Source organism: Mustela nivalis, assembly GCF_964662115.1.
Source record: "Mustela nivalis genome assembly, chromosome: 4".
NCBI lineage: Eukaryota > Metazoa > Chordata > Mammalia > Carnivora > Mustelidae > Mustela > Mustela nivalis.
The window spans coordinates 118,880,103-118,897,175 of record NC_139023.1 but is presented as its reverse complement, the minus strand read 5'-3'; the positions used below and the strand labels follow the sequence as shown (position 1 = coordinate 118,897,175).

Below are 17,073 nucleotides of genomic sequence, written 5' to 3'. Positions count from 1 at the left end.
GACTCCTTGCTGAATGGGGAGCCGGACAGGGGGCTTGATCTCAGGACCCCGGGTCATGACCTGAGCTGAAGGCGGATGTTTAACTGACTGAGTCACCCAGGCACCCCATGAACCCATGATTATTTAGATCAGTTAGAATACAATTTATTCAGCTAGAGCTTTTTTTTCTTTTCCAGCTACATTCTCCATACGAAAGATAATGTGTAGCCTCCGGGACCACTTGACTGTGTCCAGTTCTCAGCACCACGTTTACAAACCACTTGTGGAAATGACAGTTTTCTGACAGGACGACTTTCAAACTCCTTACCTTGATTTGTGTTGTGACTATCTTAAAGTGTGGCTTTGGGTGGTCATGTCCCACCCAAAATTATTTATGTGGTAAATAATGATCATGTACTTAATATCTTCAGAACGGAGCATTGGATTTCACCACTTTGTGTTAGGTGCCTGTTTAAAGAAACAATCTAGAAATCCATTTTTTGTGGATTCTTTAAAGTTCATGTTAATGCTCATTTTAGAACTGGGGGTTTGAGTTTGTGCCCAGCTCCACCGACTCCTTATTGCAGGGATCTAGTATGTGTGCTGCCGAAGCGAGCACTCATTGCAGGGATCTATTCCCACTGACTATGACCCTGCCGACAGGAACCCTTTCTGTGTGTTACGGCTGCACGTCTCCCGGGCCTGGACACAGCACGGACTAGTTTCTTGACACATAAACATTCATCAGGTCGATAAATGGAATCCTCAAGTAATAAAGCAGCAGTTGAGAACCAACAAACATGTCACAGTCTACATAGTTCTTTTCCATAGAAATATACTTGTGACCTAATGGGGCTCTTTCTGTACAACCGCAATGGCATTCTTAATTGTCGTGAATATGCCACAATAATCATTACCATCATATTAACCCACAGGTTCTTGAGAAAACTTACAAATTAAAATTATAAAGCACTAAATCTCAGACAATATACTTTCTTACACATTTCAAAACTTACAAATAAAAACAGAGAAAAATGGAACTAAGTAGAGTCCCACATTATATAGGAAGTTGTATGAGAAAGGCAGCACTTCAAATCAGAAAAGATGAATGATTCAATATATGATGTTGGATCAATTAGCCATAAAAAATTAGATTCTTAACACACCACACAAAAATGTAGATGCATAATGGAATAACCATTTACATATTTAGTTCATAAAAGTCATAGGAAAATATATGGGAAATATTTTTAATAATGTAAGAAGAGAGGGGAATGGGTTTTGCCTATGCCAGACAGTACACACAGCAGAGGATAAATTTGTTGAGCAAACCCCCAAACAGAACTTCATGCAAATACATTCTCAAAAAGAAATACTTTCACAATTCATAATCCACACAAAAACATCAACATTCTAACATTTCACAGGCACCAAGGTCAAAAAGCATTTTTAAAAAGACTAATAAAGCTGAATATGTAGAAAATTCAAAGCTTCTATATGACAAAAGACATAGGAAAACAAAAAAGATTGAAAGCAGGTAAAATGTTGACAAAACAGGACAAAGGGTCATTATTTGTCATGTGTTACAATGTATCAATCAAAAAGGAAAGCAAATAGCAAGGCAAGCAAAGGACATATATAGGCAAGTGATCATGAAAAATACTCTACTTCAGTCATAATTTTTTTAAATGCAGTCTTAAATGAGATATTTTCACAAATCAGAACTGATCATTCTTCAGACTGGTGCAGCTGTGGGAAGCCAGCTCCATTCGGTCACTGCTGTACATCATCGGACAGCAGCCTGCCCAACATTTGAATGTGAGGTTGGCCTGACATTTCAAGTTGTAGGAAGTGATCCTCTAAAAATACTTGCACAACAGTTCGGGTATTTGCAGCAGCATTATAATACCAATAAGTTCAAAGCTATCTAAATGTCCACAAATAAGGAATGGCTTAATAAATTACAGTCCTTCTATGCAATGGAATACTTCTGTGAAGCCACTGTTCTAAAGAATGAGGTAGATCAACAAAAACTGACATGACAAGATTCTCCATACTATGTCATTAAATGACTTATGAAACAGTATAAATAGAATGATCTCAATGTTTCTTAAAATGATATAACAAACAAAAATTAGAAGGCTATACATGTGCTTAATCATTAGAGAGTGAAAATATGGGGCATTCACATTTTAACCTCAAGTGGTCATTAATTCCCTCTACACTGTATTATATCTATAATCCCAAAAGATTTCCAAGCCCTTAAAAAATAACAACCATTTTTGACATGACCACATTTTTTTATGAGAGCTGTATGCAGTGGGAGGTGACATCTAATCCAGAACAACTTCGCATAACAACAGGGGTTAATCTTCACTGCATGGGAAGACAAGAACACACACAGCAGCCAGTAGATGTATTGAGCAACCCCCCCCCCAAAAAAACTCCCTGAAGTAAGTGAAATACATTTTCAAAAATGGATCCAATGACAATTCACAAACCACATGAAAATATAAATATTCAAATATTCCCACAGGCCCTGCCAATGAGATCCACACATCAGCTCTGCACTGTCTTTACTGGCCGCTGAGGAAGACGGAGACCGGGCAGGCCAGCAACCCTTACTAGGTACAAGAGGAGATGTGGCCCGATGGCTCAAGAGCTGTGTGGAGATCCATCGGCACCAAAGGTCCCGGAGTTAAGGCAACTTCTTCATTCGCCTCCAAGAAAGCACTGGTCTCTTTGAGAGAAGCAGATTTCTTTTTGTGGCAGCCTTCTGCACAACCTGTGTCCTTTTTTCTGTGTTCACTCTTCAGTCTCCTCTTGTATATCTTGTATGCTAGGTGTTAAAACATGCAAGTGTTGAAAAATCACTTTAGCAAAGACTGTAATGTAGTGATATTGTGTACTTTGGGGCCCTGTTTGCTTTGGGTCTCATATGTGTAAACACACAGAAATGAAGGGGGAAAAGAGATGGAAAATGGGGTTCTAGTTCCAAAAGGCAACATGAGCAGGACACCTGAGTGGTTCAGTCGGTTAAACATGTGTCTTTGGCCCAGGTCATGATCCCTGGCACCTAGGATTGAGTCCCGAATCAGGGTCTCTGCTCAGAGGAGAGGCTGCTTTTCCATCTGCTTCTGCCTCTCTCCCCTGCTCATGCTTGCACGCCCTCTCTGTCTCCCTCTCCTCTCTCTCAAATAAAGAAATAAAATCTTTAAAAAAAAAAAAAGAAGAAGAAGACAACATAAGCAGATCCTAAATTCATCTCCTCCCATAGACACACTAAGTTTCTCTGGGGAAAAAAACCTAAAAACAGTCAGAACAACCCCATAACATCAGACAGAAGGGAGGGAAACCACGTGAAAATGGGTAGGAGAGACTGAGATGGAATCTCACCATAAGCCTCACCCAGACAGGGCCACCCACAATCAGGAGGGAACTCAAAACATGGACCTTCTCCCTCAAAAGCCAAGGACTCATACCCCAGATTAGAGAAACAAGCCCCCAAAACATCTGGCTTTTAAGACCAATGGATCTGGAGCACATAAGAACCACAGATCTGTGGTGAATGGAGGAACTGCAAACCAACTGTCCTGCCCCAGGGCCCAGCACAGGAGCAGCCCCTTGAAAAATGCCCAGAACTTTATGTGGAAGAGACTCATTTCTTCATTTTACAGCATCAGACTGAGGCGGAGAAAAAGAAGCAGACATCTAGGTCCAGGAAGAGAGTTCCATAATAAGACAAACTCAAAGAGAACCATACCAAGACACATTATAATTAAAATGTTAAAAGTTAAAGACAAGAGAGAATCATAAAAGCAGCAAGAGAAAAACAACTTCCCCCTTGCATACAGGGGGAACCCCATAAGGCAATCCACAGATTTTTCAGCAGAAACTTCGCAGACCAGAAGGAATGTCATGATACATTCAAAGTGCTGAAAGGAAAAAACTTACAACAAGGAACACTCTACCCTGCGGAATTATCATTCAGAAGCGGAGGTGAGGTAAAGAGTTTTCCAGACAAGCAAAATCTAAAGGAGTTCATCAATACTTACAAGAAATATTAAAGAGATGTCCTTAAGCTGAAAAGAAAGGGTGCTAACTAGTAACGAGAAAACATATGAAAGTATGAATCTCACTGGTAAAGATAAACATACAGAAAAGTAGTGAATTAATCACTTATAGAGCTAGTATGAGGGTTAAAAGACAAAAGTTGTAAAACTAATCAAAGTAATTAGTTAAGAAATACACAAAATAAAAAGATGTAAAATATGACCTCAAATTTAAAAAATGGAGGGGGAATAAAAATGTAGGGCTTTAGAATGTGTTCAAACTTAGGTTGTTACCAACTTAAAATAGACTGTTATAAATACAAGTTGTTACATATAAGCCTCATGGTAACCACCAAGCAGAAATCTACAGTAGATACACAAAAAAGGAGAAAGGAGTCGAAACAGACCGCTAAAGAAAGTCATCAAACCACAGAAGAGAAGAAGGGAACAGAAGAAGAAAGGACCTAGAAAGAGCCAGAAAACAATGTCAATGTCAGTAACTGCATGCCCAGTTACTTTAAATGTAAATGGACTAAAGTCTCTGAACAAAAGATTAAAGAGTGGCTGAATAGATTAAAAAACAAGACCCATTTCTATGCTGCCCACAAAAGACTCACTTAAGATTTAAGGACACACTGAAAAAGTGAAATGATGGAGAAAGATGTTTCATGCAAGTAAAAACCAAAAGAAAACTGGGGTAGCTATACTCACATCGAACAAAATACACTTTAAAACAAAACCTGGGGGCGCCTGGGTGGCTCAGTGGGTTAAGCCGCTGCCTTCGGCTCAGGTCATGATCTCAGAGTCCTGGGATTGAGTCCCGCATCGGGCTCTCTGCTCAGCAGAGAGCCTGCTTCCCTCTCTCTCTCTGCCTGCCTCTCCATCTACTTGTGATTTCTCTCTGTCAAATAAATAAATAAAATCTTTAAAAAACAAAAACAAAAACAAAAAAAACCTGAAGGGGTGCCTGGGTGGCTCAGTGGGTTAAACCTCTGCTTTTACTCAAGTCATGATCTCAGGGTCCTGGGATTGAGCCCAGCATGGGGCTCTCTGCTCGGCAGGCAGCCTGCTTCCCTTCCTCTCTCTCTGCCTGCCTCTCTGCCTACTTGTGATCTCTCTCTGTCAAATAAATAAATAAAATCTTAAATAAATAAATAAATAAATAAACCTGTAAAGAGAGACAAGGGCATTCCCTAATGGCAAAGGGGTCAATCCAACAAGAGGATATAACACTTATATATATGCACACAACATAGGAACACCGAAATATATAAAGCAAATATTACAGACCTAAAGGGAGAAATTATCAGCAATACAATAATAATATGGGTCTTTGATACCCCACTTACATCAATGAATAGAATATCCAGACATAAAATCAATGAAGAAACATTGGCCTTGAATGACACATTAGACCGCATGGGTTTAACAGATATATAAACAACATTCCATCCAAAAACAACAGAATATATATTCTTCTCAAGAGCTCATGGAACAGTCTCCAGGGTAGAGCGTATGTTAGGCCACAAAACAAGTCTTAACAAATTTGAAAAGATTAAAATCATAACTAATATCTTTTCTGACCACAATGGTACGAAACTAGAAATCAACTGCAAGAAGAAAACTGAAAATTCGCAAATATGTGGAGACTAAACAACATGCTATTGAAAAACCAATGGGTCAACAAAGAAATGAGAAGTAAAATAAAATACCTGAGACAAAGAAAAAGAAAAATGGAAATACAAGATACCAAAACCAAGCTCATAAAGACAGAGAATAAACAGGTGGTTGCCTGGGGCTGGGGGGTGGGGGGTATCAGTGAAGGGAGTCAAAAGGTACAAACTTCCAGTTATCAAATACATAAGTCATGGGGATGCAATGTACAGCATGGTGTCTGTAGTTGATAATACTGTGTTATACAGCTGAAAGTTGCCAAGAGAGTAAGTTTTTAAAAGTTCTCATCACAATGAAAAAAACCCTCTACATATGGGGCAGAAGTTAACTGGACTTACTGTGGTGATCGTAATATTCACAAATATGAATCATCTGTTGTATACCTGAAACTAATAAAATGTATGTCAAGTATACCTTGATAAAAAAAGGAGTGGGGGGGACTATGGAGCAAAAGAACTCAGTGTATCAAAATGGCTATTTCTATCTGGAATGGACCATTAGTGATTGAGGTCACTGACAGCTCCCGCATACATTCTTTCAGGCCACTGGTGGCTCATCTATTCATCTATTCATTCATTCATTCAGTCAGTCAGTCAGTCAGTCAACCAGCAACACCTGTGGAGTGCTTGCTTGTTATGCGTCAGGGGCTCCCCTGAGTGCTGGGAGATAGCTGGGAACAAGCCTGACATGTTCCTTCCTTCACAATCGCACTAAAGAGAAGAAATTAAAACTTAGATCTAAGACCAGTGAGTTTTACTCTGTGAAGATTTCTCTTATTTTGTGGTAAATTTAAACCCCAAGTATTCCTTATGTTGAGTGTTACATCAGCCATCAGTGTATAATCAGTCATATCAGTATCAATGAGTATAACTCAGACCCTGTCTCCTGATAACAGTGAAAATTACAATGGCCCAAGATGAAAATATATGTGTGTGTACATACTGATGTCTTTTTTTTAAAAGACTTATTTATTTACTTGGGAGGGGGAATAAGCAGAGAGAATCTTCAAGCAGACTCCCTGCTGAGAGCAGTGCCTGAAATGGGGCTCCATCTCCTAACCCTGAGACCATGACCTGAGCCGAAACCAAGAGTCAAGATGCTTACCCGACTGAGCCATCCAGGTGCCCTCATTGATATCTTTTTAAATTTACTTTCTGTGAACCCACCTAAGGACTGACTCTAAAATGATATATATTTGGCTGTATGGATTTTTATATATCCCATATATAGGATACCTGTGTATACAAGTGTGGTAATTCAATATCTGTTTATGTTTCCTATTGCATTGGAAAATGTTTCACAACCATTCAGCACAATTCTTAGTCACAGAAGCATTGTGAAATAACTTGGCATTTGGAAGCCTTCATGGCTGTTGATGAAACATACCAAATGTCATTTTGAAGATAAATTATTGCTCCTGGAAACTTATCAAGTCCTAGAATCCAAGTTCTAATAGTACACTGTTTTTTTGTGAAGCATGTTTGTTTATAAGTTTACTTTCACACATTTTAATATTTTTGCTATGAAAGCAAAGGAATGTGTTTGTGCACTTCGTTTTCCCAAAAAAAATGGCAGGCTAACAATGTACCATGAGGGTAGCACATGCATGTTCAGACTGAAAAAGAAGTTAGTAAACTGGACTGACAATTTTCAACCAAGTCTACCTAATGGGGGCTCTCCTCACCTGCAACAATGAGAAATCCGTCCAATAGCTGGAAGAGTCCATAGGCCAACGGGAAACTAAGCATCTGGACCAACTGCTTGGTGGTGAAAGACAGCTGGAGCATGGTGACGCACATCTGAATATTCTGAGCTCCAGTTTCTAACGAAATCGTCCTGCACCTACCAAGGAAAGCATTTTTCAAAAGTTACTAGCAATAAGGACTCTTCTTAAATTTTTCTCTTCTATATAGCAGTAAATGTAAGCTATGAGGTTAGGCCACTAAAAATGTTTACTCATTTAATAATTATTTGCTGAGTGTGTCTGCTCCGCAGGTGGCCTTCCTTGAGAGGCACTTCGGAACAGGACCCTAGGAACCTGCCTGAGGAATCTGGGTGAAAAGATACGATCGACACACAGGAAAGGTCCAGTAACAACGCAAGAAAAAATATGATCGTGGGTCAGGGAGATGCTATAAAAATTCAGAAAAGTGGTATAAATGGTTAGAGAAGCCTTTAAAAAGGCAAAGGCAGATGAAACGATGATGGTGGGAGAGCCATTGAACGTAGGACGGTGGCTACAATTAACGTTCTAGGGACAGGTATGAGCTGTGCCTACAAGGAGGCAGTACATGTGCCGTAAGCTAGTCTGCGTGGAGTGAGGATTGGAATGGAAAGGTGAATTAGAGATATGAAACAGTAGGAATGAAATAAAATTTGAGGGTAAACATAAAAACCCTAAAAAAAAAAAAAAACATAAAAACCATAAATGAAAGCCAATGTCTAAGACCACCTGTCTAAAATTCTTTGGTGAAAGAGTTTAGGAACACAATTTTCCTTCTTTCTACTTTCCTGTAGTTTTCTAATTGCAAAAAGAGAGAGAGAGAGAGAGAAGCCTCACTTGAAAAAGAAAAATCAGGAGGGAGTAAAAGGAAGACATTAGCAGGACATCATGGGTTGGGTTAAGCAGTTTCATCTGTCTTCAGTTTATAAAGGGGGTCTTTGTGCTTCTATAGATGGAAGGGAAGAGAGGAAAGAGGTGTTTCAGAATATAAACCAGCATCTGTCTACAAGCTGGTTTGGAATATGGAGGTAACCAGAGGAGGTATAATGTGGGCATGAAAATACTGGTACAGGGCAAGTTCTGCAGCTCTTTTTTTATTTGTGCTTACTCTCTGGCTTGCTTTGCTTTGCTTTCTGCAGACCACTCTCCTTTCAGACCCTACCAATTACTTGAGATGATTAAGCTGCACAGCTGGACCTCAAACCTGGACCATTCACAAGGCAAATGCATTATATCAATCTGATCCTTCTCTAGCCATCACGTATGAAAAAAACAAGATTGTTAACTACATTTGGCCATAGGAATACTTCCTCCCAAGATTCAGTTATATTTCAACCACTCAGCGGTCTGTGTTCCTGATTACTGGCTTTGTAAAAAACCCCAGTTCAATTCCTAACTCCGCCACATTCTGGCTCTATGAACTTGGTCATGTTACTTAATGTCTTAAAGGATTCGCTCATCTGTAGAATGAGAGTACTAATAATAACTACTTCTCAGGCTTGTAGTAAAAAGTAAATGAGATACCACAGACAGAGTCTTACCCTGTACCTTGGATAATCTTATATGTTCCCCAAGTAGACTACAAAGAGATTTCTACTACAAAATAAAAATCAAAATGCATACCACTTTCTGTTCTCTTTCACTTAAATCTATCTTTGAAGCTTTTTCATCTCCCAAACTCCACCTCTGAAGTTCAACCACCTAGTTCACTTTTCTTCAGTTATTCTTTTTTGACTTCAGAGGTGGTACATACTTATTGGGAACCTCGGGAAATATACCCCCAAAATTAATAAACTAAAATGACTCTTAATCCTACTACTCAAAATTAAACAGTATTAGCATATGGTGTATTTCTTCCAGTATTTCTCCATGCATAAAATTCTTTTGCTTTCTTCCACAAAATGGGAATCAAAATGTATCCCATTTTCTATTCTCTTTTAAATTTATCTTTTAAGTATTTTCCAAAAGCATTAAAATTGATGCATCATATTCCATCACATAGACACACCATGAATTAAGTATCTCCCTATTGTTAGGTATTTAATTGTTTCTATTTTTAGATTTATAAATAACACTGCAATTAACATCCTTGAACATCAATATTTGTGTGCTTATCTGAGAGTCTTAGCTTCAGGACGGATTTCTAGAAGTAAAATCACTGAGTGAACAGCTATAAACATGTATAAGGCTATTGATATGACTAAATTGCCTTCCGGGGAGTTTTTGACAATTTATGTTCCCTCCAACATTGTATGTTAATACTCATCTATAGATATAACAACATGGAGTATTGCCATTTTTAATATTTCACAAATTTATAAATTTTATGCCCCAACTTGTAATGATAATATGTCAGATAAATTCCTTTCTCATGTCTCCAGTTTGTCCTTTCTCCCCTTGTCCCTTAGAACTAGCACTTTTATAGAATTTGGCATAAGTTGTGGATAAATGTTTCATCTCTTGAATTTTGCTCATACTCTAGAATGATCTCTATATTTAATGAGACCATCTCACCCCTATCTGATTACTAGAGTAAGAAGAGAAATGTGTCCAGATTCCAACACATGGTGTTAACACCCCAATCCTAATGTCACAGATTACAACTTCCCATCAATCTGGCCTTTACTCTCATTTACGTAAGAACTACCATGATCTTTTCACCCTCTCTGCGTTGAGTTATCCTGTTCCATCCACCTTGTAAGTCAAAACTCCTGACACAGCCAGGCAGCAAAGCCTGCCAGTGGCTGACTGTTTACTTTATCCTCCTCCAAAAAAGGGTAGGGATCATTGAACTGTACCTCTGCCAAGACTGGTGGGTAAGAAGTGCCAGCAGAAAGCCCGTGACATGACCAATCAAAGGAAAGATGAAACTGATGGTCAGAAGAGTGATGTCTGAATTCCAAGATCCTTTTGCCAACACCACACCAGCAACTGCGACCACCAAAAGGAGGACCCCACCAACAATGGCCCCAATCTAAAGCAAACCAATAAAATACATGTAAACATTATGGTCTTTTAGTTCTATTTTGAAAAGTCCATCACTGTTCTAAGAAGCCAGGAACCTAGGTGTTTTGGAACAAAGAGGGGACTTACCACCAAATCCAATCTCATTTTACGGAAAAGAAACTAAAGCTCCAAACTGGTCAACTGACTTGGCTAAGCTGGAAACTGGTGAGGTTTGACACAATCTAAGCCTTATTTTATGTTTTGTTTGCCTTGAAGTAGAGGATTTTGCCAGAAGGAATGGGTAGTGAAGATTTTCATGGATAGGACAAACTCATGAGACGAGTGAAATCTGGCAGTAAGTCTCCAATACCCCACTACAGGCACTTCTCAGATCCTTCACTGGTAACCTCTTGTCTGAGGTCTGCCCTGCCCCGCCATCTGCCACTCTCTTCCCACCACCCCCTTGACTGCCAGTGGCTCCTTACTTGATCCCTGCCCTTCTCCCCTCCAAGTGAAATGCACCCATTCTTTACTAGACAATCTGGGCTGACATCAATGTAACATAAAAACTAAGAGAAGCCTCTTTCCTCTCCCAAATGAATACTGTCCTTCCTTGTGTTGCTCAGCAAAAACAAGAAACCAACAAAAAGGAATTTCCAACAGTTTGAGTTTTAGATCAGAGACAAAGAAAGCCAGACCCAGAATATTTGGAGGAAATTAGGACTTTGACAAGCTCCCATTCATACCATGTAGACAACAAAGTATGTAGACAACCTTGTACAGCGTCAACTGGGATTTGAAATGTTTTGAGGAGTGGAAGAAGGTGGTCACGGGGAGCAGAACAAAGCCAAAACAAACCAATGCATTGTAGACCTGCTCCAAGATTATTTTTACTGCTCAACACAAAGACAGACTGGGCTGCTGCTTAATGAGAAGATGCTAGAACACACAAAGAAGTCCTCTGATTGTCAGAATCCCTCTTTGTCTTTCCATCATAAAAGGATTTCAAAGTTTAAAAATTTACCAAGAGCAATTTGTTCAGAAAATATGTCATATCTAAAATTAACAAAGGACCAAGAGCAGAAAATGAAACTGTATCAAAATAAGGATTAACTTATCCTAGTTTTCTACTAAGATGCTCCAGAATATTTTTGCATATTATTAAATATTTTTTGCCACGCAGCCTATGAAAGAAAGGGGTTTTAAATCTGCTCTTTACATACAATAAATGTCACCTACAGAAAATTTACGTGATTTCTCCATTGGCTCTAAGGGACTAACGGAGGATCTGGAAACACCAAAATCAACAAAACAGAGTACGTAATAGTACTTTATCAGAAATAGAGTATTTGAAAAGTAAGAGGCTCCCACGCTCACACTCGGTCCTCTTGTTTTGCAAACAAAATTACAGCATACACAACCGCCCTGGCCATTCTCTCCCACTGAAATAACAGTCTCCCACTCAAATGCAGTCCAAATGTGCAACACTGAAGCCTTCCTCCAGCTCTGTCTGCTTGTCAACCCCTCTTCCCCACTTCATCTCAATGGAAGAATCGTGGGAGTTGTTCCATCTTGTGCCAAAAGGAGAAAGCAGCAGCCGCTGGTGCATATACGTGGAGAGGCATGTGGGGCTACACGGCAAAAACCAAATCATAAATCATAAATCCTGAACTCAAATGAACTGAGATGTATCCGCTGAACCTCCAATTAGCCCCAAATGTCTGTTTCTCTGGAAATGGAAAATGTAAGTAGGGCACCGAAAAAATCTTCATAAAGCAGTGCACGATGCAATCTTACATCTTCCAAAATGATTCATACTTGGAAAAATCAAAAACATCCTAGGTTGCTGACACGTTTGTTGAGAATGCCTCAACATTTTTTAAAGCTATTCTTTTATTTTTAAAAGTCATTTTTAGGTATTTTCAAAAGTTATTTTGGAGATCTTTTTCACACATGGACATGGGCCTATTCCTCCAGCAGACAGAGGACCACGCTGGGAAGTCCAGAAGAGGTAGGAGGTTCTAGCTGCTATCACTCCATGGCCAGACTCCTCAGTGCATTCTGCATAATTTCACTTTGACAGTGGTTCACGTGGTCAGCAGCCCTTGTTTGTGTGCACAAACTACAACCTCGGAAGCTTCTTCGGAAATGCTTCTGAAACCTTCCCCCTCACTTTTTCATGGAAACACCCCTACTCTTCACCCTGGGCCTCCACCCCTGCACACCTGACCAGCATTCACCTCAACAGCACTCGTGTGGAGCCTGGTTAAGACATGGGCTCTGGGTTCTCTCTGGCCACACACACGCCGTAGCTTTATAGTCACTAAAGCAGGAGTCCCACACTCGCCAGTGTGTCCCTAAGCCTCAGTGTGTGGGCTGAAGGAAATGACAGAGCATGGCTGACAAGAGCGGAAGAAATAGGGGGGCTAGATCCAAAAACACAGGACAGGTAAGGAAAATTGCTGGGGGTGGGGCTGTATCCGACTGGCCCGTGTGTTCCAGTCCCTGTCTCCATCCGTCTTTCCGGTCTCTGCATGTAAGGATGCATTTATCACCATCGGGAGCTGCTTACCTTGAGAATGATTTTGGATTGCTTAGGCCACCTGTAATTCACATAGATTCCGAAGGCCACAGGGATGGTCAGGCACACAAGGGTGATTCCTGGGGAGAAGAAAAATCCATCAGACACTATCCCCCTCCCCTGGAGTGCCCAGTCCTCAACCATGTCTATTTCTATTAGATAAAGGCTTTAATTAAGGCTGCATTTTATTTCTGGATCTGCCTCCGTATGTAAAGAAAGGGGAAAAACCCTGGAAGACCATGTTTGAAGGGTATACAGTATGACTGAATGCCGCTGTTCATGTCCCATCATTTCCCTCTCAAAATCCCTCTGACGACAATGTGGAATTTTAGAGACAACCAGAAATGTAAAAGTTAGAAAACAGGAGGAGTCGGCAAACTTCTTTGATTGCTACGCAGGGGGTCACCCCTCTATGACCACAGCTCCTATTTCCCCATTTAAAGCCAACAGATCATCTGTTTCACAAAGTAAAGAATACCTATTGCAGATATAAAAACAGCATCTGTTGCACATACCAAAACAATTTCTCATATTCTGCAAGTGTAGCCAAGTAACCCAAAGGTGGGCGGGGAAAAAATGCCTTCTAATTAGCGCACGTGAATAAAAGCATTGAAGGCAGGCTCCACAGAGCAGAGATCCACTTGCTTCCAAATCTGGCCAAATGCCTGCAAAACTGGCTGCAAAGTTATTTATGAGTTGCTCCTAATATGTTGGGTTTTGCTCACAAGTGCCTTTTAGAATATATTATCTAAACGGAATATGTAAACAACTTACTAATTAGAAAAAGTTGTGCATAACATTATGATTTCCAATATTTCACTCAAATTTTACAAATTCAGTGGGCTCCAGTGGTTAGGGGAACATGGCTCTATTTTGAATTGTGGGCCCTGGGCTGTAAAGCTCTCCAAGTGATTACTTGAGACTCCAGACAAGACAGTTTTAAGAATCACAGTTTCAGCCAGTTCTCCAAAGACTCTGAGCAAGGGAGAATAACCAGATTATTTCACCAAGGTTTTCTTCCCAGCCTAGTAAGTCGACTGAGATCTCTAAAAAAAGTTAAGAGTTTGGGGCACCGGGGTGGCTCAGTCTTTAAGCATCTGTTTTTGGCTCAGATCATAATCCCAGGGTCCTGGGATCGAGGCCGGTGTCTGGTGTCCCACTCTGCTGGAAGCCTGCTTCTCCCTCTCCCACTCCCCCTGCTTGTGTTCCCTCTCACTCTCTGTCAAATAAATATGTAAAGTCTTTTTTTTTTTTTTTGGACAGAGAGAGAGAGAGATCACAAGTAGGCAGAGAGGCAGGCAGAGAGAAAAGGGGGGATCAGGCTCCCTGTTGAGCAGAGAGTCTGATGGGGCTTGATCCCAGGATCCTGGGATCATGACCTGAGCCCAAGGCAGAGGCTTTAACCCACTGAGCCACCCAGATGCCCCTAAAATCTTTTTAAAATGGGGGACAGAGTTTAATGAGAAATGACGGTCTTGAAAGCAGCTATGGAAGAAATATGGGCATGGTTGTAGCATGAGGATATGCTCTAATAATAGAAAGGAATCATCCATGTTGGATCAGTAAAAATGTCAAGGCTCACAGGCCATGTGAAAAGTGGAGTTTTGGGAAGTAAGGTCTCATTAGACCCACTGTGATCCAGTTAACCTTTGGATCTTAACAAGACCAATGGCTTTGCAGTGCACTATATAAGTGTGTTTTTAATAAGTAACTTCTCTTTCTTTATTTTCAGATGAGAACTCTTGTAAGGTTAAAAGCTTGGATTTTGCCATCAGATCCCTGAGTCAGAATTCAATTCTTCACTCATCAGCAGCACAAACTTGGTAAGATTACTTAACAGATTCTACGATCCTAAAAACCTAGGAAGTGGAACCAGTCATAGAATCTATATAGAAGTGCTGGAGAACGTGTTCATTTAGAAACCCACAGAGAGGACACGCATAACAAACACCAGCTCTTATCATTCCCATCACCATTACTATTACTATTCCGTTCCATCAGCCCCATACAGACCTATGTTCTGATACGGGATGGTAAGATTTTGCTCAAGATTCCAGGACAAGGTGTAGACATACAGGCAGAGCGGCATCATTCCCAGAGCGGCCACTGTGGAACAGGTTGTCATGGTGATGCTGAAAGTGAAATTAAAATTATGCTTAAGAGAAGAAGTTTGAGGGTTGCCTGGCTTGCTCAGTCAGTGGAGCGTGTGACTCTTGATCTCAGGGTCATGGGTTCAAGCCCCACACCGGGCATGGAGCCTACTTTAAAAAAAAAAAAAAAGGAAGAGTGTGAAACAATGGATTTAAGTCCTGACCAAAAGCAACACCCAGGGCCTTTGAGATTACGTGGGGCAAGTTACTTGAAGCTCACTCCTGTCTTGTGATTCAACAAATGACAGCTGTATTTGTGGTCTAGAAAGAGATTTCCAGCAGTATTTGATGCTCCTCCATCAACCCATATTTATTTGAGAACCTACTTGTCCTCAGTGTTCTGGTAAGTACCATAAGGGTTTTTGTTGTTGTTGTTGTTTTTGCTTTATACAGTTTTTTTTTTCTATTGAGCTATAATTCATAAAGCATAAAATTCATTGTTTTAAGTGTTTTAATATATTCACAAGATGTGCAACATTCTCTATTTCCATAATTTTTTTACCAACCCAAAGAGAAACCCCCTCAGCTGCTGCTCCTCATGCTCTGCTTTTCCTAGTCCCGGCAACCAGTAATCCGCTTTCTGTCTTTATCGGATTTCCCATTCTGGACCTTTCATATGAATACTGTCATTACAATATATGGCCTTTTGTGTGTGTCTGGCCTCTTTCACTTAGCATAATGTTTTTGAGCTTCAGCCACATTTTTTTTTTTAATTTTATTTATTTGAGAGAGATCACAAGTAGGCAGAGAGGCAGGCAGAGAGAGAGAAGGAAGCAGGCTCTCCGCCGAGAAGAGAGCCCAATGCGGGGCTCGAACCCAGGACCCTGAAATCATGACCGGAGCCGAAGGCAGAGGCTTTAACCCACTGAGCCATCCGAGCGCCCCTCAGCCACATTTTGGCATGTATCAGCACGCCATTCCTTTTCATGTTAGAGTAACAGTCTACTGCGTGGGTAGACCACATTATTGCTGCCCTTCCATTAACTGAGAGACATTTGAGGAGTTTCCAATTTTGGGTTATTATGAACAATGCAGCTATGAATATATGTGCACAATTTTTTGTGCAGACATGAATTCAGTTCTCTCAGGTGGATACCAGGAGTGGAACTGCTGGATCACAGCTGAACTTGCTCAGGAAATGCTATTTCCAAAGCAGCTGCACCGTTTTTCACACCTGCCATCCATCCATGGAGGTGCCCTGTTAAAAATGTTTGCCTTAGGAACACCTGGTAGCTCAGTCGGTTGAGCGTCTGACTCTTGGCTTCGGCTCAGGTCACGATCTCATGGGACCTGGGAACAAGCCCCGTGCGGAGCTCCACATTCAGCAGCTGTCTGCTTGGATATTCTCTCCCTCTCCTGCTTTCCCTGTTCTCTTTCTCTCAAATAAGTAAATCTTTTTTTTAAATGTTTGTATTTTTAGAAGTTTGCATATTCATAAGAAATACTGGTCTGTAGCTTTGTGCTTGCATAATTTCTTTGTCTAATTTTGCTAACACAAAATGGAAATAGGGCAAGCCTGCCACAAGGCTAAGCATTTGCCCAGCGTGAAGTGTTATAAATATCTGTCAGAAGAAGTTACCCAAACACCGCATGCACCAAGATTCCAAGGGACAAAAAAGGGATCCCCCCCCAGCACAGATTCTCAGACAGAACAAGCTGGACAGAGCCAGAGAATTTGCAGAACCATAGCAAGAAAGAATTGATGTGGGATGCTAGACTCAATTAGAAGTCTGCTTTGAATTCTAATGTTGTATAATCCCATGATTAGAAAAAGGAATTGGAGTGGTGAGTTGCAATCGAAAGTATGATTTCTGGACTCCAAAATGGTGCTGTAGTTGACAAAAGAACTGGTCACTTAGCATCAACCTGGCGGGGGGGGCGGTACACATTAAGTTAGGTATGACAACAGGACATGCATCAGAAATATCCTGGGTGGGCAAAGGAAAACTCAGGACCACAGCTGCTGCC

At 40.6% G+C, this 17,073-nt stretch overlaps 1 protein-coding gene across 2 annotated transcripts in view; it reads right to left on the bottom strand.

The window, feature by feature from the left end:
- Positions 1 to 1,157: 1,157 nt before the first annotated feature.
- SLC10A6 (solute carrier family 10 member 6) overlaps positions 1,158 to 17,073 on the bottom strand; it is a gene marked incomplete at its 5' end in the record, with an annotated part of 28,195 nt that continues 12,279 nt past the window's right edge. The window contains 5 exons of one of the 2 annotated variants that reach the window (XM_082726666.1): positions 1,158 to 2,818; positions 7,390 to 7,547; positions 10,227 to 10,402; positions 12,947 to 13,035; positions 14,969 to 15,087. In XM_082726666.1, coding sequence (XP_082582792.1) covers positions 2,604 to 2,818; positions 7,390 to 7,547; positions 10,227 to 10,402; positions 12,947 to 13,035; positions 14,969 to 15,087 — 757 coding nt within the window. In that variant the 3' untranslated portion in view covers positions 1,158 to 2,603. Of the gene's footprint in view, positions 2,819 to 6,014; positions 6,095 to 7,389; positions 7,548 to 10,226; positions 10,403 to 12,946; positions 13,036 to 14,968; positions 15,088 to 17,073 lie in introns of those variants that run through there. The other variant, XM_082726667.1, reaches the window with a different exon arrangement.